This window comes from Lethenteron reissneri, chromosome 51 (assembly GCF_015708825.2).
Source record: "Lethenteron reissneri isolate LAM-NWPU_2019-01 chromosome 51, ASM1570882v1, whole genome shotgun sequence".
Taxonomy (NCBI): Eukaryota; Metazoa; Chordata; class Hyperoartia; order Petromyzontiformes; family Petromyzontidae; genus Lethenteron; species Lethenteron reissneri.
This window is the reverse complement of record NC_083829.1, coordinates 1,291,121-1,315,378: the sequence shown is the minus strand read 5'-3', so window position 1 is coordinate 1,315,378 and position 24,258 is coordinate 1,291,121. Positions and strand designations below refer to the sequence as shown.

Genomic DNA, 24,258 nt, shown 5'->3' with positions numbered 1-24,258 from the left:
CTGCAGAACGTGAAGAACCAGTGGCATCTACATCTGCAGAACGTGAAGAACCAGTGGCATCTACATCTTCATAACATGAAGAACCAGTGGCATCTCCATCTACAGAACGTGAAGAACCATTGGCATCTACATCTGCAGAACGTGAAGAACCAGTGGCATCTCCATCTGCATAACATGAAGAACCAGTGGCATCTACATCTGTAGAACATGAAGAACCAGTGGCATCTACATCTACAGAACGTGAAGAACCATTGGCATCTACATCTTCAGAACGTGAAGAACCAGTGGCATCTACATCTGCAGAACGTGAAGAACCATTGGCATCTACATCTTCAGAACGTGAAGAACCAGTGGCATCTACATCTACAGAACATGAAGAACCAGTGGCATCTACATCTTCAGAACGTGAAGAACCATTGGCATCTACATCTTCATAACATGAAGAACCAGTGGCATCTCCATCTGCATAACATGAAGAACCAGTGGCATCTACATCTGCAGAACGTGAAGAACCAGTGGCATCTACATCTGCAGGAGATTATTACTCAACTTGTAAAGCCATTCCCCGTGTTTAGTGTACATGCCGTACAAGGTACAAGGTGTTTGAAATCGACAGGGAGTAAAGTTGGACTTACGAACAAATCGACTTGCGAACAGACCTCTGGAACCCAACTCGTTCGTAAGTCGAGGAGTCGATGTCATTTGAAGCGAGAGAGGCCGCTGCAGAGCCTCGTGGGAACGGTGGGACAACAGCACTCTCTAGCGTCTGGGGCGTCACGCTACACGCGTACCCCCTTCATGGAGTCCAGGAAGACTCCAGTGGAGAGGGAGACAAGACCCAAAGGCTTGATTTCGGCCGGTCAAGTCTTAGGGGCCGTCCATAAATGACATCACGCACCTAGAGGGGGGGGGGGGGGGGTCAGACATTTGTGACGATGTGTGACGACGGGGGGGGGGGGGTAAAAATCGTCCAAAATCGCGTGACGTCATTTATGGACGGCCCCTTACTGGGCTAAAGCAGCTCTTTTACGAGGACGACTCAAACCCAAAGACCGTCGACGGTGGCGACAGTTAAGCAGGACATTGCAGGAGAAGGATGTGTGCAGAATGCAGCATTCGTCTCTTTCACGGAGCCAACTCAAATAGGCATGGGACGTTTCACCGATTCGGGTATTCAGACCAATAATCGTGCCCACAACATTGCTTTCTTCTGCCACCGATTACGAGAGCCAGACGGGTTCATCTCGTCCATACGGCGTTTATCCATCACACTGGCGGTCACAACACACTCACCACACCACCACACTGGCGGTCACAACACACTCACCACACCACCACACTGGCGGTCACAACACACTCACCACACCACCACACTGGCGGTCACAACACACTCACCACACCACCACACTGCAGGTCACAACACACTCACCACACCACCACACTGGCGGTCACAACACACTCACCACACCACCACACTGCAGGTCACAACACACTCACCACACCACCACACTGGTGGTCACAACACACTCACCACACCACCACACTGCAGGTCACAACACAGTCACAAAACCATCACACTGGCGGTCACAACACACTTACCACACCACCACACTGCAGGTCACAACACACTCACCACACCACCACGCTGCAGGTCACAACACACTCACCAAACCATCAAACTGGCGGTCACAACACACTCACCACACCACCACACTGCAGGTCACAACACACTCACCAAACCATCAAACTGGCGGTCACAACACACTCACCACACCACCACACTGCAGGTCACAACACACTCACCAAACCATCAAACTGGCGGTCACAACACACTCACCACACCACCACACTGCAGGTCACAACACACTCACAAAACCACCACACTGGTGGTCACAACACACTCACCACACAACCACACTGCAGGTCACAACACACTCACCAAACCACCACACTGGTGGTTACAACACACTCACCAAACCACCACGCTGGTGGTCACAACACACTCACCACACCACCACACTGGTGGTCACAACACACTCACCAAACCACCACGCTGGTGGTCACAACACACTCACCAAACCACCACACTGGTGGTTACAACACACTCACCAAACCACCACGCTGGTGGTCACAACACACTCACCACACCACCACACTGGTGGTCACAACACACTCACCAAACCACCACGCTGGTGGTCACAACACACTCGCCACACCACCACACTGGTGGTCACAACACACTCACCAAACCACCACGCTGGTGGTCACAACACACTCACCACACCACCACACTGGTGGTCACAACACACTCACCAAACCACCACACTGCAGGTCACAACACACTCACCAAACCACCACACTGGTGGTCACAACACACTCACCAAACCACCACACTGGTGGTCACAACACACTCACCAAACCACCACACTGCAGGTCACAACACACTCACCAAACCACCACGCTGGTGGTCACAACACACTCACCACACCACCACACTGCAGGTCACAACACACTCACCACACCACCACACTGGTGGTCACAACACACTCACCACACCACAACACTGCAGGTCACAACACACTCACCAAACCACCAAATTGGTGGTCACAACACACTCACCAAACCACCAAACTGGTGGTCACAACACACTCACCAAACCACCACACTGGTGGTCACAACACACTCACCAAATCACCACACTGCAGGTCACAACACACTCACCAAACCACAACACTGCAGGTCACAACACACTCGCCACACCACCACACTGCAGGTCACAACACACTCACCAAACCATCACGCTGGTGGTCACAACACATTCACCAACCACCAAACTGGTGGTCACAACACACTTGCCACACCACCACGCTGCAGGTCACAACACACTCACCAAACCACCACACTGGTGGTCACAACACACTCATCAAACCACCAAACTGGTGGTCACAACACACTCACCAAACCACCAAACTGGTGGTCACAACACACTCACCAAACCAGCACACTGGTGGTCACAACACACTCACCACACCACCACGCTGGTGGTCACAACACACTCACCAAACTATCACACTGCAGGTCACAACACACTCACCACACCACCACGCTGGTGGTCACAACACACTCACCACACCACCACGCTGGTGGTCACAACACACTAACCAAACCACCACGCTGGTGGTCACAACACACATGCTGCAGGTCACAACACACTCACCAAATCACCACGCTGGTGGTCACAACACACTCACCAAACCACCAAACTGATGGTCACAACACACTCACCAAACCACCACGCTGGTGGTCACAACACACTCTCCAAACCACCACGCTGGTGGTCACAACACACTCGCCACACCACCACCCTGGTGGTCACACCACACTCACCAAACCACCACGCTGGTGTTCACAACACACTCACCAAACCACCACACTGGTGGTCAAAGAACACAGGATGAGATGTTACTATCCTTTGTGCAAGCACTTCCAAGAGTTCATGAACAGTGAGCCTGGTGAAATTTGGGGAGCGCATCGTCAGTAGTGACCCTTTGGTTCCTAGGGTGTTTCGGCCTTTCATACTATACACCCTCCCCAAAGGCGGCCAGCGACAGGGTGATCAATCCTACGCTTGCGTCCCATTCCCAATTAGTCATAGGAGTTGCCTTGTTGTTGGTAGCCAACATCCCATGGGACTATGCATGGCAGGGGCGTCCTCCTCCCTGAGTCAAGCATTGTTGACTGCATACCTCCTGGCCCTCTCACTTTGGGGCCCAGCTGGGGTCTTTCCTCTTCATCCAGAGCCACTGACTGCTGCCTTCTGCCGCCTCCGATACAGCTTTGATTGCCGAACGCTGGCTCTGGCCCTTAATTCCCAGGTCTCTAAGCAGTCTGGTTGTAGATGTTGCCACAAAACCTCTGCAGCCCACCTCCACTGGTCGGACTTCTGTGATTCCAGCCATGATGCCGTGCTTCGGCAGCTAGATCGGCATAGCGCAGATGTTTTCGCTCATAAGCCTCATCTACTGAGTCCTCCCAGGGTACTGTGAGCTCAATGATGAAGACCTTCTTGAGCGAACGGGACCAGAGCACCATGTCAGGTCTTAGGGTGGTGGTTGCGATCTCCGGAGGAAACACAAGTTGCCGGCCAATGTCAGCTAGCATTTTCCAGTCGCGGGCCAAGCGCAGCTGGTCTCGCTCTATTGGTGTAGAGCCGCTCTTCGGTGGTTTAGCCCCTTCGCGGACAAACTGGTGGTCACAACACACTCACCAAACCACCACACTGGTGGTCACAACACACTCACCAAATAACCACACTGCAGGTCACAACACACTCACCAAACCACAACACTGCAGGCCACAACACACTCGCCACACCACCACACTGCAGGTCACAACACACTCACCAAACCACCACGCTGGTGGTCACAACACACTTGCCACACCACCACGCTGCAGGTCACAACACATTCACGAAACCACCACACTGGTGGTCACAACACACTCACCAAACCACCAAACTGGTGGTGACAACACACTCACCAAACCACCAAACTGGTGGTCACAACACACTCACCAAAACATCAAACTGGTGGTCACAACACACTCGCCAAACCACCAAACTGGTGGTCACAACACACTCACCAAACCACCACGCTGGTGGTTACAACACACTCACCAAACCACCACACTGGTGGTCACAACACACTCACCAAACCACCACGCTGGTGGTCACAACACACTCACCAAACCACCACACTGGTGGTCACAACACACTCACCACACCACCACGCTGGTGGTCACAACACACTCACCACACCACCACACTGGTGGTCACAACACACTCACCAAACCACCAAACTGGTGGTGACAACACACTCACCAAACCACCAAACTGGTGGTCACAACACACTCACCAAACAACCACGCTAGTGGTCACAACACACTCACCAAACCACCACGCTGGTGGTCACAACACACTCACCAAACCACCACGCTGGTGGTTACAACACACTCACCAAACCACCACACTGGTGGTCACAACACACTCACCAAACCACCACGCTGGTGGTCACAACACACTCACCAAACTACCACACTCAGATCACAACACTCACCACACCACCACACTGGTGGTCACAACACTCACCAAACCACCACACTGGTGGTCACAACACACTCACCAAACCACCACGCTGGTGGTCACAACACACTAACCAAACTACCACACTGCAGGTCACACACTCACCAAACCACCACACTGGTGGTCACAACACACTCACCAAACCACCACACTGGTGGTCACAACACACTCACCAAACCACCACACTGGTGGTCACAACACACTCACCAAACCACCAAACTGGTGGTCACAACACACTCACCAAACCACCACACTGGTGGTCACAATACTCACCAAACCACCACACTGGTGGTCACAACAAACTCACCAAACCACCACACTGGTGGTCACAACACACTCACCAAACCACCACGCTGGTGGTCACAACACACTCACCAAACCACCACACTGGTGGTCACAACACACTCACCACACCACCACGCTGGTGGTCACAACACACTCACCACACCACCACACTGGTGGTCACAACACACTCACCAAACCACCAAACTGGTGGTGACAACACACTCACCAAACCACCAAACTGGTGGTCACAACACACTCACCAAACAACCACGCTGGTGGTCACAACACACTCACCAAACCACCACGCTGGTGGTCACAACACACTCACCAAACCACCATGCTGGTGGTCACAACACACTCACCAAACCACCACACTGGTGGTCACAACACACTCACCACACCACCACGCTGGTGGTCACAACACACTCACCACACCACCACACTGGTGGTCACAACACACTCACCACATCACCACGCTGGTGGTCACAACACACTCACCACACCACCACGCTGGTGGTCACAACACACTCACCACACCACCACACTGGTCGTCACAACACACTCACCACACCACCATGCTGGTGGTCACAACACACTCACCACACCACCACGCTGGTGGTCACAACACACTCACCACATCACCACGCTGGTGGTCACAACACACTCACCACACCACCACACTGGTGGTCACAACACACTCACCACACCACCACACTGGTGGTCACAACACACTCACCACACCACCACACTGGTGGTCACAACACACTCACCACACCACCACACTGCAGGTCAAAACGCACTCACCACACCACCACGCTGGTGGTCACAACACACTCACCACACCACCACGCTGGTGGTCACAACACACTCACCAAACCACCACGCTGGTGGTCACAACACACTCACCAAACCACCACCCTGCAGGTCACAACACACTCACCACACCACCACACTGCAGGTCACAACACACTCACCACACCACCACAATGGTGGTCACAACACTCACCAAACCACCACACTGGTGGTCACAACACACTCACCAAACCACCACGCTGGTGGTCACAACACACTCACCAAACTACCACACTCAGATCACAACACTCACCACACCACCACACTGGTGGTCACAACACTCACCAAACCACCACACTGGTGGTCACAACACACTCACCAAACCACCACGCTGGTGGTCACAACACACTAACCAAACTACCACACTGCAGGTCACACACTCACCAAACCACCACACTGGTGGTCACAACACACTCACCAAACCACCACACTGGTGGTCACAACACACTCACCAAACCACCACACTGGTGGTCACAACACACTCACCAAACCACCACACTGGTGGTCACAACACACTCACCAAACCACCACACTGGTGGTCACAACACACTCACCAAACCACCACACTGGTGGTCACAATACTCACCAAACCACCACACTGGTGGTCACAACAAACTCACCAAACCACCACACTGGTGGTCACAACACACTCACCAAACCACCACGCTGGTGGTCACAACACACTCACCAAACCACCACACTGGTGGTCACAACACACTCACCACACCACCACGCTGGTGGTCACAACACACTCACCAAACCACCACACTGGTGGTCACAACACACTCACCAAACCACCACACTGGTGGTCACAACACACTCACCAAACCACCACACTGGTGGTCACAATACTCACCAAACCACCACACTGGTGGTCACAACAAACTCACCAAACCACCACACTGGTGGTCACAACACACTCACCAAACCACCACGCTGGTGGTCACAACACACTCACCAAACCACCACACTGGTGGTCACAACACACTCACCACACCACCACGCTGGTGGTCACAACACACTCACCACACCACCACACTGGTGGTCACAACACACTCACCAAACCACCAAACTGGTGGTGACAACACACTCACCAAACCACCAAACTGGTGGTCACAACACACTCACCAAACAACCACGCTGGTGGTCACAACACACTCACCAAACCACCACGCTGGTGGTCACAACACACTCACCAAACCACCATGCTGGTGGTCACAACACACTCACCAAACCACCACACTGGTGGTCACAACACACTCACCACACCACCACGCTGGTGGTCACAACACACTCACCACACCACCACACTGGTGGTCACAACACACTCACCACATCACCACGCTGGTGGTCACAACACACTCACCACACCACCACGCTGGTGGTCACAACACACTCACCACACCACCACACTGGTCGTCTCAACACACTCACCACACCACCATGCTGGTGGTCACAACACACTCACCACACCACCACACTGGTGGTCACAACACACTCACCACACCACCACACTGGTGGTCACAACACACTCACCACACCACCACACTGGTGGTCACAACACACTCACCAAACAACACACTGCAGGTTACAACACACTCACCAAACCACCACACTGGTGGTCACAACACACTCACCAAACCACCACACTGGTGGTCACAACACACTCACCAAACAACACACTGCAGGTTACAACACACTCACCAAACCACCACACTGGTGGTCACAACACACTCACCAAACCACCACACTGGTGGTCACAACACACTCACCAAACCACGAAACTACAGGCCACAACACACTCACCAAACACCACACTGCAGGTCAAAACGCACTCACCACACCACCACGCTGGTGGTCACAACACACTCACCACACCACCACGCTGGTGGTCACAACACACTCACCAAACCACCACGCTGGTGGTCACAACACACTCACCAAACCACCACCCTGCAGGTCACAACACACTCACCACACCACCACACTGCAGGTCACAACACACTCACCACACCACCACAATGGTGGTCACAACACTCACCAAACCACCACACTGGTGGTCACAACACACTCACCAAACCACCACGCTGGTGGTCACAACACACTCACCAAACTACCACACTCAGATCACAACACTCACCACACCACCACACTGGTGGTCACAACACACTCACCAAACCACCACGCTGGTGGTCACAACACACTAACCAAACTACCACACTGCAGGTCACACACTCACCAAACCACCACACTGGTGGTCACAACACACTCACCAAACCACCACACTGGTGGTCACAACACACTCACCAAACCACCACACTGGTGGTCACAACACACTCACCAAACCACCACACTGGTGGTCACAACACACTCACCAAACCACCACACTGGTGGTCACAATACTCACCAAACCACCACACTGGTGGTCACAACAAACTCACCAAACCACCACACTGGTGGTCACAACACACTCACCAAATCACCACGCTGGTGGTCACAACACACTCACCAAACCACCACACTGGTGGTCACAACACACTCACCACACCACCACGCTGGTGGTCACAACACACTCACCACACCACCACACTGGTGGTCACAACACACTCACCAAACCACCAAACTGGTGGTGACAACACACTCACCAAACCACCAAACTGGTGGTCACAACACACTCACCAAACAACCACGCTGGTGGTCACAACACACTCACCAAACCACCACGCTGGTGGTCACAACACACTCACCAAACCACCACGCTGGTGGTTACAACACACTCACCAAACCACCACACTGGTGGTCACAACACACTCACCAAACCACCACGCTAGTGGTCACAACACACTCACCAAACCACCACACTGGTGGTCACAACACACTCACCACACCACCACGCTGGTGGTCACAACACACTCACCACACCACCACACTGGTGGTCACAACACACTCACCACATCACCACGCTGGTGGTCACAACACACTCACCACACCACCACGCTGGTGGTCACAACACACTCACCACACCACCACACTGGTCGTCACAACACACTCACCACACCACCATGCTGGTGGTCACAACACACTCACCACACCACCACGCTGGTGGTCACAACACACTCACCACATCACCACGCTGGTGGTCACAACACACTCACCACACCACCACACTGGTGGTCACAACACACTCACCACACCACCACACTGGTGGTCACAACACACTCACCACACCACCACACTGGTGGTCACAACACACTCACCACACCACCACACTGGTGGTCACAACACACTCACCAAACCACCACGCTGGTGGTCACAACACACTCACCAAACCACCACGCTGGTGGTCACAACACACTCACCAAACAACACACTGCAGGTTACAACACACTCACCAAACCACCACACTGGTGGTCACAACACACTCACCAAACCACCACACTGGTGGTCACAACACACTCACCAAACCACGAAACTACAGGCCACAACACACTCACCAAACACCACACTGCAGGTCAAAACGCACTCACCACACCACCACGCTGGTGGTCACAACACACTCACCACACCACCACGCTGGTGGTCACAACACACTCACCAAACCACCACGCTGGTGGTCACAACACACTCACCAAACCACCACCCTGCAGGTCACAACACACTCACCACACCACCACACTGCAGGTCACAACACACTCACCACACCACCACAATGGTGGTCACAACACTCACCAAACCACCACACTGGTGGTCACAACACACTCACCAAACCACCACGCTGGTGGTCACAACACACTCACCAAACTACCACACTCAGATCACAACACTCACCACACCACCACACTGGTGGTCACAACACTCACCAAACCACCACACTGGTGGTCACAACACACTCACCAAACCACCACGCTGGTGGTCACAACACACTAACCAAACTACCACACTGCAGGTCACACACTCACCAAACCACCACACTGGTGGTCACAACACACTCACCAAACCACCACACTGGTGGTCACAACACACTCACCAAACCAGCACACTGGTGGTCACAACACACTCACCAAACCACCACACTGGTGGTCACAACACACTCACCAAACCACCACACTGGTGGTCACAATACTCACCAAACCACCACACTGGTGGTCACAACACACTCACCAAACCACCACACTGGTGGTCACAACACACTCACCAAACCACCACACTGGTGGTCGCAACACTCACCAAACCACCACACTGGTGGTCACAACACACTAACCACACCACCACTCTGGTCACAACACACTCACCAAACCACACTGCAGGTCACAACCATTCTATTTTTGCTTCTTCCCTGCTCCACTTTAGAATTCCCTCCTCCCATCGTCTCTCTTCCCAAGTTATAATCGTAACCTTGCTAAATTCAAGATACCCATTAACTCGTATGTATCGTACCTCAAAATGTTGCGATTAAAACAAAATGCCTTGAACCACACTTGTTAAGCATACATTATTTACACTTCATGCAAAAGACATGCAAATGTTGACATTTAGACAAACAGGACCGATAACAAGATTACAAAGGAGACAATTAGAAACAATTGAGATGGTACAGGACACTACTTTCTTTATGGAGGCATCTTTATTCGTAGCAAATGGTTAGATGGAGTAAATAGTTATATTCCTATTACCTACAAGACTGCGCCCAATCACGAAGGCGACAGATTTAGCACAGAATGTATTTAACGGTGCACACACCTTACACAACACCACTTGCCTATTAAGAAACACGCATACTTCTATTACGATTTTCTTTCAAAATAGGCGATGATAAAATGTAATTATATTCAAATAAGCACAAATTTTAGTTTGTGCTGCATTCATTACAAGCTATGGGTCAACTTGTATCCAAACAGCAGTCCCATGCGGCCCTTCCACGGCCACGGCCGACTTGCCCAATGTTTGCCAGCAGTTTAACAACATTGATGTTCCGTAATAACTTACGGACGAGTTAGGTTCCTGTTTGCAAATAGTACAACTTTACTCCTGTCGATTCAAAACACGTTGTTACGGCATGTACACTAAACACGGGGAATGGCTTTAAAAGTTGTATAATCTCCTGCAGATGCCACTGGATCTTCATGTTCTGTAGATGCCACCACCGCCATCTAATGCGCGGCGGTTGAACTTACGACTCTCGATCCGAACAGGCAACTGGACATACGGACAGCTTTGTTCGCATCTCTGAAATTTCGTAAGTCGAATGTTCGTAAGTAGAGTCGCCGCTGTATTGCTGTTCGTGTCTATAGACCCCATTACAGAAGGAACGCTGTTTAACGAAACAGGGGCAGAAACCGTCAACATTTTCGGTACCCTATTCAAAATATTTAATCATACCACATTTCAAAATCATAAGAGAAACAAAACACGTGTATATAGTCGTATTACAAAATGGTAATAATGACATGCAACTAAAATACGCAAGATAAAAACACACATGCAAGCACCCGTTCACGGACTCGCATGTTTATAGCGCTGAAGCCCTAAAAAAAAAGTTCAAGTTATTGCTTTAGTTTGGTGTATTGTTTACCAATGCCTTTAACAAAATGTCTATTTTCAGTACAAGCATTTTTATGAATAGTGCTAACAATTACCCATTTCTCCACATCTCCCTAACCAGATGTTGAAATTCTTTTATTACCAAAAAAACTATTACGACCCCCTGACCCTAACAAAATTGTGCTCATTTATACGAATTCCGCCACTCGCTATAAATCTTACAAGCGGACTGACTACCCGCGGTTGCTTTAACTGTTTAAAATGAATTTGAATAAAGTTTTTTTTTGTTGAAAAGTCTTTCAAACAGATTTCGCTGAACTTGACTGCATAACTGCTGAAGCATTTTATCGATGCCAGCATATTAGCCACAGGCACCATTCGCAGGCAGTGAAATGTCGAGCTGAGAATTCAAGGCGACACTTTTTCACGCACGTGTGGAAACCAGGGTTTGGTGGGGTCACCCAGAGTTACCGAAGCAGTGTTCAATATCTAAGGCAGTATCTAAGGCAATATCTAAGGCAGCCACACCTGCTGTAGTGGCATGGGATACTGCATTAGCTATGCTGCGTTTCCGAAGCCCTGGCCAGTATCAAATTGCCCACAATGTCAAAATGCACATGCGCAGCCGCGGGGGATTTGAGGGCGCTGTGCCCGTGTCCTCAGCAGACCTGCCCAACACACGCCTGGCCGCACAAGTGCAGAAAACAGCCAAGCTGCCCAGCAGCCGTCGACTGAAGCGATTTTCCTGGGGAAAATGAGCATTTCCCAAGAGTTCGCCTACAAAAGCTGCAAACATTTTTTATTCTGGTTGTTTTTTTCTTCAAGTAATATAACATTCCTGAATTACAAGTCACAAGTATTATTGTTTGAATCGATTACTCAGCGCGGCAGAAGGGTAACTGCAGAGTGAATTACTCCAACATGAGTTGGGTATAATTTAGGATTCCTTGCACATGTGGACCAGCATGTTACCGTATTATTAAATTGCCTGCACACTGTGGTGGGATCACTTGTTTGCCTGAATTTTACTGGTGCCTCCGAACATTTTTCATCAGCCTGGAAACAATGAACACCCTTTGGTGCAGTTACACAGAATTGTGTTCAGAGCTCCAAATGTTTGGGGAAAATTCCAACACGAATTGTACGTAGTTCCGTTCTTTCATTTAGCGAAATTCATTAAGATAACATAGAACTTCAAATTATGAAGCTCATATGGGTTATCAGCCCGACGCTTGTTTCAGAGAGCATGTGTTTTCAGAGAGCATGTGTTTTCAGAGAGCATGTGTTTTCAGGTAAAAGTGTTTGATAGATGGCCAACAACACACAAACTCGTAATATCCGAATGGCAGAGGTCCGGTTTAACAAACTCATTTAAGTGCCATCCTAAGGCATTGTGCGCCCCACACGCCCTGCACAAGTGCCCCTGCAGAGCTCACCATGCTACAATGATTTATGTGGAAATATTTCACGACTCTAATGGCTTAAGAACTGCAAAGACATTTCTTTCTTACAATACCATTGAAAATACCTCCAAAAATGTAAGCTCATCCCAATATTTCTCTAGTTGCCTCACAGGGGCAAGTCATGTTCCAGAGTAGGTAGTGTTCAATCCATCACAGGGTCCCATTCCCATCTTGACAAAACACTTTGAAAAAAACGATAAGTACAAAAATAAAGAACTAGTTCATCTATTAATTTACAAAATTAAAAGTATTCTGCAAGTATAAAAGCCAGATAACTTACATCATTTGGTTAAACAGCAGGTCTCACGAGCGTGAGATGAGCCAGTTTAAATCTCAGCTCGAATATCATCAGCAATTAGCCCAATGGGAATGGGAAAAACCAGCACCTCCCTAAAACGAGGCTGCACCAACATGGTAAAAAAAAATCACAACCCCTTCTAAGCAGAAATTTGTAATTTCCACAAGCGACGAGGAACTACCGTTATAGTTGACCAGTGATCGAGGACTGGGAGATACTTTATCTAAAAAAATAAGATTGCAGAGATCGCCGTGCCATCTGCTTTCAAAGCTGGGTTCCAGCCACTCGTGATTTAACTGGATTATCAGGTGGAGCGTTTCAATTGTTTGTCTCAGTTGGGTTACCAATCACTGCACAAACAACAACAAAACACCCCTAAAATTACGTTTTTCAATTTAGAAAAATAAAATTCCAGCTCATTAAAAAAAAAAATTGTGTTTGACTGTCAAGGGACAAAGCCACTTTAAGGTATCTCAGAAAGTGTTCTGTGATATCACCTTCCACAGGCAATCCTCTTAACAATGGGTTAAGCAGTGCTTTAAGGTGCATCAAGCCTCACCTCATGACAAGACACCAATGGGAAAAAACGACAAATGAAAGAAAGCAAAGGAGGAGGCTCCTTTGACAAGATGGGGAATGCGGGCACAGGGAGTTTTTACACCTCTCAACTAAACTATAAACTAAACGATTATTAGTTTACCAGGTAAGGCCCACTCAGCTATGCAGCTCATTTTCAGAAGCAATCTGGCTACAAATTATAGCTCAACGAAGAGGCTTATCACGTGTAAATGTATAGCAGTAGCCAAATACTAAATGCATGTATCTAAAATGTGGAAGAGAAGACCGGAGGACTAGCAGAAAAATCCACACGACCATGGAGAGAACATGCAAACTTCAAATATACAGATGTCAGGGCTGGGAGATCGAACCCACAACCTCGTGTACACCAGGCGAGGTAGTTAACATCTCGCCACTGCCGTCTGCAAGGCGGCCGGGTCACGCAGCTCAGGGCCGGGTCACGTGACCCCGGGCCGGGTCACGCGGCTCGGGGCCGGGTCACGTGACCCCGGGCCGGGTCACGCGGCTCGGGCCCGGGTCACGGGACCCCGGGCCGGGTCACGCGGCTCGGGCCCGGGTCACGGGGATGCGGCGGGCGACGATCCTGGGCTCGTGGGCAATGACGTCCATCGCCAGACCTCGCAGTCCTGCCCATGCAGCAGCTGGTTCTCGGTGCGGATGCGTGACTCGCCGGCGTCGATGAACTGCACCGCCTGCTCCCACACAGGCCGCATGCGGTCCCTGCAAGGGGGCAGCAATGTCCGTGGAGTCAGCATTGTTGTGTTTTTTTTATTGTAGCCATAGCGTTAGTCTAGCAGACGACAACTGAGGAATTTTAGTCAAGTCTGAGCCTATGGATTTCACTTAGTCATTCTCTTAAGTCTAGTTATTAAAAATTGGTGAGGGGCATGCCAATTCTCCCACCACCCCCAATCTCTCCGCAATGCCCCAAATATAAATGTGAAGGGGGGTGGGGGTGCATGCATCTGCAATTCACAAACTCTGAAAGCAATTGGACAGCCAATTCCCTTGGTAATGAACCTCTAACAGTTGCTCTTCAATGGCCTATACGAAAGGGTGGATGAAAGCTTTCCCAGACCATTTCCGTCGTCAGTGGGGAGTTTGACCATACTGAAGCCTGCTTGTCAGTGTGGGTCAGAGAAGGGGGACGTGCCCAAGGAACAGTTGAGACATCACTTCGCACCGATATTAGCTACGGCTGAGAACTGAACATACAATTCCAGATTCGCAGGCGCTGTGCACTCAGCACTGCACCACCGCTCCTCCACCCAGGTGCCCGCAGTGTACCGAGACAATGTTGCACGCACACCAAAGAAGTATAAACCACGTGTCGTGCATCACAGTATCAACGCACTACGCAGTGTCAATAATATATGGCACACGCACGGCAAGCTGCCTATGATATTACATGGAAAGCACCCGATCTTGGTCAGACGTTGGAAGCTAAGCAGGATTTGAGACGACATCCCCCCAAAGATTACCCAAGATTAGGGCGCCAAAAAGAGAGCGCACGCGCGACACGGCAGGTCTACGACACCTGCCGTTCAAGCACGAGACACCACTGGACTTGTCGACTCACCGGTCTTGGGGCTTGATGAGGCTGTCTCGCACATGAGGGATGGGGAGGAAGGGCTGCACCCTCCAGTTGGTCTGGCTGTCGAGCATCTGCTGCTGAACCAGCTCTGCGACCAGAGCGGACACTCGTGTGAGCAGTTACATGACATCCCTCATTACAATTACTCGTCAAAAGGGGGCAAAACAATATACGCGAGATCAGGTAAGGGTATGTTGGCAATTGTACCTTAACTGAACGCCGATAGAACACATGGGTAGAGAAGACCAGGAAAACCTAATCATTACTTAATTTTACTTTCGTTGGTGACGACACAAATCCTTGGCTGCTTGTCACGCATAACCCCAAAAGTCCATCGGCACGACAAATCATACATCGCGATGGAACAATGCAAACGCTTAAACGAGGCGCGTGTTTCTCGAACGCAATAAAGCATGGGGAAAGCAACCAATACCCGAGATCTTTTCCACAAGCTCGAACACCTGCTTCTTCCTTTCCCCCTTTTGCTTCAGCCACAACTTTGCGTAGAGGTAGAGCCCCCAGAGGACGGCGATCGCTGAAATGGCACCAGTGGAAGATGAATAAGTAATATTAAAAACACTTTTTTTTTTAAACACACTTTTATGAAACGTACGAGTAATGGCAGAACTCCACGACTCCAGGAAGTGGCCCCGAAGCTTGCCATAACGTAAGGGACCGTGGCCAATTACAGCCAACGTCAGCTGACCGTGGACAATTAGACCCAAGTCGAAACATAACATATGAAAAAAAATGTTTAAAAATATCTATTTGTTATTTTATAGTATTGTCATCAGTATGACATAACTATACCAAGTTTGCAGTCGATACCACATTGGGAAGTGGGGTAAAATTGAGTTACAAGATTTGAGGATACAATGACAACAACGACAAAAACAGACAGAGAGTTAAAAGAAAGCGTGTAAAAATACATGCGCTTTAAACGTTACGGACCTTGGTTGTAAACGCACGCTCCGCGTCGATAGAATTTACTGCACGCTTATCAAGAAACTAAAAAGGTCAAAATTGGTTTGTCATATGTTCCAATTAAGCCAGCGTGAGCCACCTTAATGCAACATTATCTGTCAATCCAATGCGAGATGAGGATGACTCCACACACTGTGGGTTATGCTGCATATCAGATTATATTTCACTATACCGGTCAGTCCTGGTTGGCAGAGCATAGATCTGGGAGCATAGATGGACAGAACAAAAATAGATTTTGCTGCACGACACCACCGGTGAACACCATGTAGCCCCGCAGCAGTCTCTAAGCCCTGCCGTTGCCACTCTCCAGGCTCAATCCTGCTCATTGTCCAAGATATGACGAAATAAGACACATTCTGGTTGTTCTGGTTAAAGGCTCACCGATATATATGCGCGAGTTACCAGGATTTGTTTCCAGAACACTACTCTTTAGGTGAATACCGTCACGTATCGTGCATTATTAAAACTTCACCGTTGCCCCCTCGCGACGCCCAACAGCTTACCCAAGAAGATGATCAGCAGACGGACGACGGTCTGCACGACGGCGTTGCGCAGGCGGCACACAAAGGAGCGCTGAAGATGAATCGACTCGAGGAACTTCACATCAGACGCGTTCACCACCTTCACGTTCGCATCGAGCCCGCGCACTCTGGCATTTGTAAAACGGACACACCGCACGCGACGGGATTGAAAACGTGGACGTGTTAATTGACACCTTCATCACCGACGTGTCAGGCAGACGGCGACGACGCGGTGTTCCGACACCTAACACGCTCGCACGAATCCACCCGTGTTCAGGAATCCCTAAACCCTCTGCCCCACTGACATCGTGAAGCCCTCAAAGCTGGCCACGGATGTCAGGTCAGACAGACGTCCCTTGCCAGCCCCGTTTGAGCCTGACGCTGCCACTCTCACCTACCCTGCACGGCGAAAGCTCAGCACTGGCTTGGCTCGGATTGTGCCGGTGGACAAAGGGGAGATGAGACTTGAGGCAAGCTCATAAAGAGTGGTCACTACAGACCAACGGGAGGGCAGCTGTCCAAGAAAACCGATGGATGAACGTGTGATATGGTAACAGCCACGCTGGCAGACACAGCATAAGCATAGAATCGTACAATACTAAGTCTGTTAAAATTCTAACGGATATAGGAACATATAGGCCAATTGCATGTCGTCAAACACGAGTTATGAAAGGAAACCATTGAGCAGCGAGAAAATCATGATACTACCAATCTTGTCCAGACGTATGTGTAAGGGAAACATTACATTGGGTGAATATACTGTTTGGCCTTATAACAGGTTTTTTGGGCAGACCACAACATATGTAAACCAGGAATTCATATTGCACTCCCCAAACTCATAAACGTCGACTTGGTGTTATAGCTGCCCCTTTACACCTAAAAATGTCCCACGCCAGACAATCTCAGTTTAGTGCTGTACCGTGCAGTACCTACTACAGCATTCGATTGAGAGTTCCAGAATTGGTTTCATCACAGAAAGTGGTTTCGCTGTTTTGTTTACATTTTTTCTCTCAATAAAATATAAAAAAGCAATCCACATAACGTGACAAACTGCATACGAGATACATTCGCTGTTTGCGGTTTTTTGTTTGAAAACAGATTTACAAGGGACCATCCCTGAATAAGCCCAGCATTGAAGACACTGTATACACACACACCATCCTGCACAGTCATTCTAAAGACATCAGAGTTAAATGTTTGCCTTCATCTTACTTTATTCCAAAGCGAGCTTCATTCTTCACGATTGCGTCCAGTGCTTTGTGAAACACGGTTTCATCGTAGCTCTGAAAACAAAAAAGCATTGGTGAATACGTGAATCCATAATCATAATGCACCAAAAAACCCTACACGGTGAGCCTGTGCAGGTTAAATGTGGCCGTGGATATTTTCACTATCGGTCCGGGCATGTTGCTTCACTTGGAAATGTACAACTCTTCTGGACAACTCCACTGTCGATATCATACTCTGGCCGCTCACGTGACCGGCACGGAGAAGAATTAGTTGTCTTCTCTGGCACCGAATTGTACATGTGGAGCAGCCTTTGTGTCAACTCCCGACCATACTTCATACTCGTCAGTAGAGGCTAACGAAGATGGACAGAATATATGTTTGGAGCGTAATACAATGCATTGTTTTTGATGCACTGCCCTCTGCTGACAACCTAGCTTTGCAGCAGCCAAGAAAACTAATTTTATGAATGGTGGTCACCCATACGAGCATTGACCAGACTCAATTCCGCTTAGCTTCGAGACCTGGCATCAGGTGCATTCCAGGTCAATTGGCCATAGTTTCCGTAGTCACCGGGAAACCACATTGCCTCACTGACAAATGTATGTAATGTTGACTGCTTGTTCACCTTTATTTCTGGGTCCTCCTTCACCTTTTCAACAGGCAATTCAGCTTTCTGACCCTTCAAATACCCACAATCACGTTCACCTGTGCGAGAAAACACACAAGACAGTTTAATGTGACGGTTACAATAACCACCAACACGATTCTTCTTTTGGCGTTCTCTGCTCCGACACTGACGAGACGAGGCTGGCTCTGATGTCGGCCAGTTTCAAAGACAATGCATATATTTATACTATATGAGCATGCCATGTGTGTTTGCATGTTCACCACAAGTTAGTGTGGTTAATGCAATACTTGATTCCTTGAAAAAGGTATCCGGTGTTTGAACATCTTAACACCTGTTTTATTGCCAGAAAGGGTAAAACCTATTCTTATTTTTCAAACCCCTGGGAACTGGCAATGTATTCACCCACTTTTTACTGGGATTTCAAAACAATGTTAAATACGAATTTTGAACGTGTAATTAAATGCTTTTTATATTGCAAAAGCTCTGCTAAATCACCAGTATTGTATTAAAGTTTAATTTTACCCAGGTTTTCTTTGAATAAGAGACTTTGGTCTTAAAGGAATTATGTTGTACTTCCCAGTGTGAGAAATAAGTCTATAATAAATGGGCACATTAGATTATTGCATTTAAAATGTTTTCCACCACACATTAATTCACACCAGGTTTTGATACGGGCCGCATTTGAATCAATTATAGGTTCCTAACGTCAGTGTAGAAATGGCACATATGAACCCAAAGATGGAGCCTTTAAATACTCTACACCAGTGGTTCCCAACCTGTAGGCCACAGACAAGCAGTGGTCTGCAGGACGTGCAAAGTGGTACGCGGAACTGCTGCAGACATTTCTCACAAGACGCACAAAAATTTAGTGTTGGCAGTGATCCAGAAACATTGTGAACCACTGTTCTACACCTTTCCCGTGACTGGGTCTGGAGGAATCTTCGTACCCAAACTTACGTACAGGTTTTGCTCGTTTTATGTGGAAGTAGATGCGTTCCAAAAAAAACTGAGCACAAAGCAAAACTACAGGCAACAGCTGCCTGCCGAGTAGCGCATACGGTCCACAGACAACGTTGTCCCACATCTGACTGCATAGCAGCATGCAGAGTGAATTAAAACCAGAGCTAATTTTGGGGAGAAATAGGTTAGCCACATAAAAAAAAAATCGCAAACCGAACCCGCATAAAGTGAAGGAAAACTGCATTTGCTTACAAGACATTAATAATTGATGTCGTTATGTAACAACATGTTAACTGTCCTGTATCAGGTCATACAATAAACCGGAGCATGTACACCAAAGACAACATGCCGGGGCTTCTGACTGGGCTGGATTTTTTTGGGGTAAGAATCCCAGATGGACAGCTAAGATCAAGATGAGATCGTAACGTGTGGCATGACCGCACCGCAGGGCACAACGCGAGCGAGCTACTTGCCTGCACGAATGGCGAGCAAAGAATGCATCTTTCCGCAGATCTCGTCGACACCTCGCTTTTCACATTCCTTCAAACACAGCAGACAGTGCACACACTCAAGTTAAAACTCACATTTGTAATTGTTTCATTATTTTTCTATCTACGTGGCTTTACTGAAAGACCAATAGAATACTTCAAGCTTACATTAAAGATTACCCACATCTTCAAAGTGTTTGGAACAATGGAACTACCCCACAGGTTAACATCCCCTTTATAATTTTAGGGAGATTACAAATTACTGCCTTTATTTGCCCAACAAGGCCTCATGAAATATCAATTCCCATTTTTTCAGGGGCTACTGTATTTGGGATGTTTGGCCAATTGCATGATATATCATCAGATGCACTCAAAGTAAACTGGATTACCGACTCGGTATAAGACTGTTGAAGCTTCACACAGATGGAATCAAGAAGGATCCATTGATGCGATGCAGTATCCTTGCCACATTGAGCCCAGTTCTGCAACACTTGGCTGTTTTCCAACACCTGGCTGTTTTCCCAGGCAGTATCCCACTTAAGCATAAATCAGCCTTAATACTGCTTAGCTTTCTAGACGTGACGGAACCTGTATCTTTTCCTGGTACAGTAATTTGAGCTTAGGTGGAAGAAACCGCAGGAATGAGACAACCGCCATGAGCAATAAGGACACGCTGCCAGAAGGCAAAAAGTGTATATTGGCACAACTCAACTTATGGATTATTCAGGTGTGTTGGCAGCAATAAAGAAACAGACAACTCACATTCGTCCAAAAAAACACTGCCATAAAAAAGGAGAAATGTCCAGGTGACGCTTTGGGCGCATGTGCCTGAAGTAGGGTCAATTACCAACGTGACACCCGATATACACTGCGTTCTTACCCTTCCAGGGAGTGTTATGGACAAATTCTTTGACTTTTTCAACTTATGGGCAAGTCGCATATTTGAGCAAACGAAAAGAGAACCTGCTTACCGTCGTTTCGCAGGGGGCCTTAAACTCATCTGTAAAAGGAGACATTTGACAAGACGTTAGTCAATCCATTGCACGTATGAATAACACTGCAAGCTTAGAGAAAATGCATTTGTTTTTCAATAGACAATATAGCACAGGAGGGCTCTTGTGGACTTAATTCCACATTAGTCACAAACGCATTGAGAATGAAAAGTTACATGTGCTTAAAGTACTGTACACAGGCTTATCCATTCACATCAAACACACGGATTTATGACACTTTTTTTCTCAAGAGATGGTTAGATTTTGTCAAAGTGATGCCTCTATTTACCAGAGTGCTAAAAATATTCAGCAAGTGCACGCATTGATATTGGAGGGAGACATGTAGAGGCTTAAAAAACTAATTATTTCATCCGTAACTTTTCCTATTACCTCGGTGTGATATTTATAAATGCTTCACCTTTCATATACACAATGCCAAAGAAATTTCCAGCTCAATGGGGCATTTAGGTGGTGCTACTCTCCTGTCGACTGCCATGAGCCAGCAGTAGAAATTACACATTCCTATGGCGGGGTTAAGAGTCTATATCCATTGGAGAACCACCGTTGACTACTTCCTTCATTTTATCGTCCCCGGAAGGATGATGAGCCGAGTCAACCACCTAACCAGGACTGAATCTCGACATCCACAACCTTCACAATTTCCAATTGGCTCGCTCCACCGACACGAACCACGCGGTAAATGCAACACAACACAATTACGACCGCGTGTGCACGCATCAATGGCTCGACACACAAGACGTATGGATGTCTAAGCATTCGTCATCACCGCTGTTCTCTCCGCACGTCAGCAGGTAGATGATGGCCATCCACACCAGCAGCATGCCCAGGCCGATGCGCAGCAGGTTGGACTTGTATCGGACGTAGAACGAGTCCGCCGCCGGCGTCTTGTCGACAGCCCGCGTCTTGGCCGTCGTTCCGCCTCCGCGCTTTCTCAACGCGGCCGACGAGACGAGGGGCTCACGCTTGGCCTCCACTCTCCCTTCTCCTCCTCCACCACGGAGGTACGAGTCGAAGTTGCCCACCTCCGCTCTGCCCAGTCCAAGTTTGAAGGAGGACCCGCCGCCGAGGCCGCTGTCGCCATCCCGCTCGCTGTGGGAGGCGAAATTCTTCCTCGAGTAGAGCTGCGAGGAGGAGGAGGGGGCGAAGGGGACGTCCCTCGACCCGGCGGTGCCAGCCGAGCTGCTGCCTGCACCGCCACCTCCACTACCACCTCCTCCACCACCCACTCCTCCATCTGCTCCTCCTCCTCGCGATGAGAACCAGCCGGAAGTCGACGGGAAGTAGCCGGACCAAGTGGCCGCATCAATGCCGGTCGCGTCCGAGCGGCCCGAGGAGAGCTCTGGGAAGCGGCTGCGCCTCGGTCTGTCGAGTTCTTGAGGTGCGGACGAGCGCTGTTCGCCGCCCCCACCAATGCCACCGCGAGCACCATCGTCGCCTCCGCCAAGAGCACCGTGCCTCAGGCTCAAGCCGGACGACGACGAGCTGGCGATCGGGTTGCTTCGCAGGCCGCCCGAGTCGCCGCTCGAGTACCTGCTGCCGATCCTGCTGCTGCTGCTGCCGATCCTGCTGCTGGTGTCGAAACCCGCGATAAGATCCCGAGATGGAGCGGCTCCGGCTGCTGTGGACGAGTATGATTTTGAGGAGGACGAGTAGTAGGACGACGAAGGGTAACCGATGTCCAGGCCGCTGCGCCTGCCGTTGCCGTACGGGGACGACGAGGCGGCGATTGGCTTCGTGGGCATTGGACGGCCGCCTCCCGCCTCCAAATGCCGGGCGAATTCCGACTGGAACAACCCCAAGCCCGACACAGGCGCGGTTCGAGAGTAGACATCATCACGCGTGTCCATCTCCTCCTCCTCCTCCTCTTCCTCCTCCTCTTCTGCTGCTCCATCAACATGTCCACCGCCGCCGCGGGCGTAGACGACATCGTCGTCCGAGTAGGCCGCCGTCGCCTCCTGCTGCTGCTGCTGCTGCCTGAAGGCCGCCTTCTTGCGCGGGTCGGTGCCCACTTCTCGAGTCCTCACGGCCCCGTCTTGGGGTCGCGGCCGACCGGCCACGAACCCGACCCCCAGCGAGGTTCTCTTCGGGGCAGGCAGTCGTCCTTCTCCTCCTCTGCCTGCCACTCCAATCCCTCCTCGATCACCACCGCCGCCGCCGCCGCCGCCGCCGTCGTCGTCGTCACTGTCGGAGCTGAACATAAAGGCGTCAACTCGCCGATTGCCCGCGCCGCCGCCCCGTGCCCTGATCACCTTGCTGCTGCTGGAGGTGGTGGAGGTGGTGGTGCTGGACTTGGCCTTGGCGGATCCCGCTTCGAGCGCCGCCAATTTCCTGAGCATCACGCCGCGCGTCGTGGCCGTGACGGGCCCCACCGACTGGCCCAGCTCCAGGAGGCGCGCCCGGAGATCGGCGTCCGACAGCTCGGCCCCCATTGACGCGGCGCTGCGCCGTCCACCCGACCTGGTGCCCATCGTCGTCGTCGTTGTTCTCGTTGTTGTTGTTGTATGCTGGAGACCGGAGTCGCACTGCTTGGGGGACCGCGCTTCGCCCTCCGCTCGTTACAGTCACAAAATGAGCGCGGTAAAGGCGTGGTTGTTTCTCTTCCTCTTCTGGAAGATGGTCGGGGTGGATGCCATCAACTGAACGCCCCTTCCTCTGCTGGAAGATAGTGGGGATGGGGATACC

At 50.0% G+C, this 24,258-nt stretch overlaps 1 protein-coding gene across 1 annotated transcript; it reads right to left on the bottom strand.

Moving 5' to 3' along the window:
* Positions 1-10,882: 10,882 nt before the first annotated feature.
* On the bottom strand, positions 10,883-24,177 carry LOC133355647 (inner nuclear membrane protein Man1-like). Its single transcript, XM_061573017.1, has 9 exons — positions 22,343-24,177; positions 21,535-21,563; positions 20,549-20,615; positions 19,113-19,192; positions 18,470-18,540; positions 17,240-17,385; positions 16,186-16,287; positions 15,738-15,840; positions 10,883-14,878 (listed from the first exon to the last, which is right to left on the bottom strand). Exons 1-9 carry the CDS (start codon positions 24,042-24,044, stop codon positions 14,716-14,718), a joined length of 2,463 nt encoding a protein of 820 aa, XP_061429001.1. The 5' UTR covers positions 24,045-24,177; the 3' UTR covers positions 10,883-14,715.
* Positions 24,178-24,258: the final 81 nt, after the last annotated feature.

What these genes read in the sequence shown, in the direction of transcription:
- LOC133355647 (XM_061573017.1), bottom strand. Translation starts at nt 24,044, where the DNA reads ATGGGCACCAGGTCGGGTGGACGGCGCAGCGCCGCGTCAATGGGGGCC. An exon ending in GAAGCTCGCTTTGGAATAAA is followed by an intron (nt 17,386 to 18,469) that starts GTAAGATGAAGG and finishes TACAAATGCCAG; the next exon opens with AGTGCGCGGGCTCGATGCGA. An exon ending in GCTTGTGGAAAAGATCTCGG is followed by an intron (nt 15,841 to 16,185) that starts GTATTGGTTGCT and finishes CTCTGGTCGCAG; the next exon opens with AGCTGGTTCAGCAGCAGATG.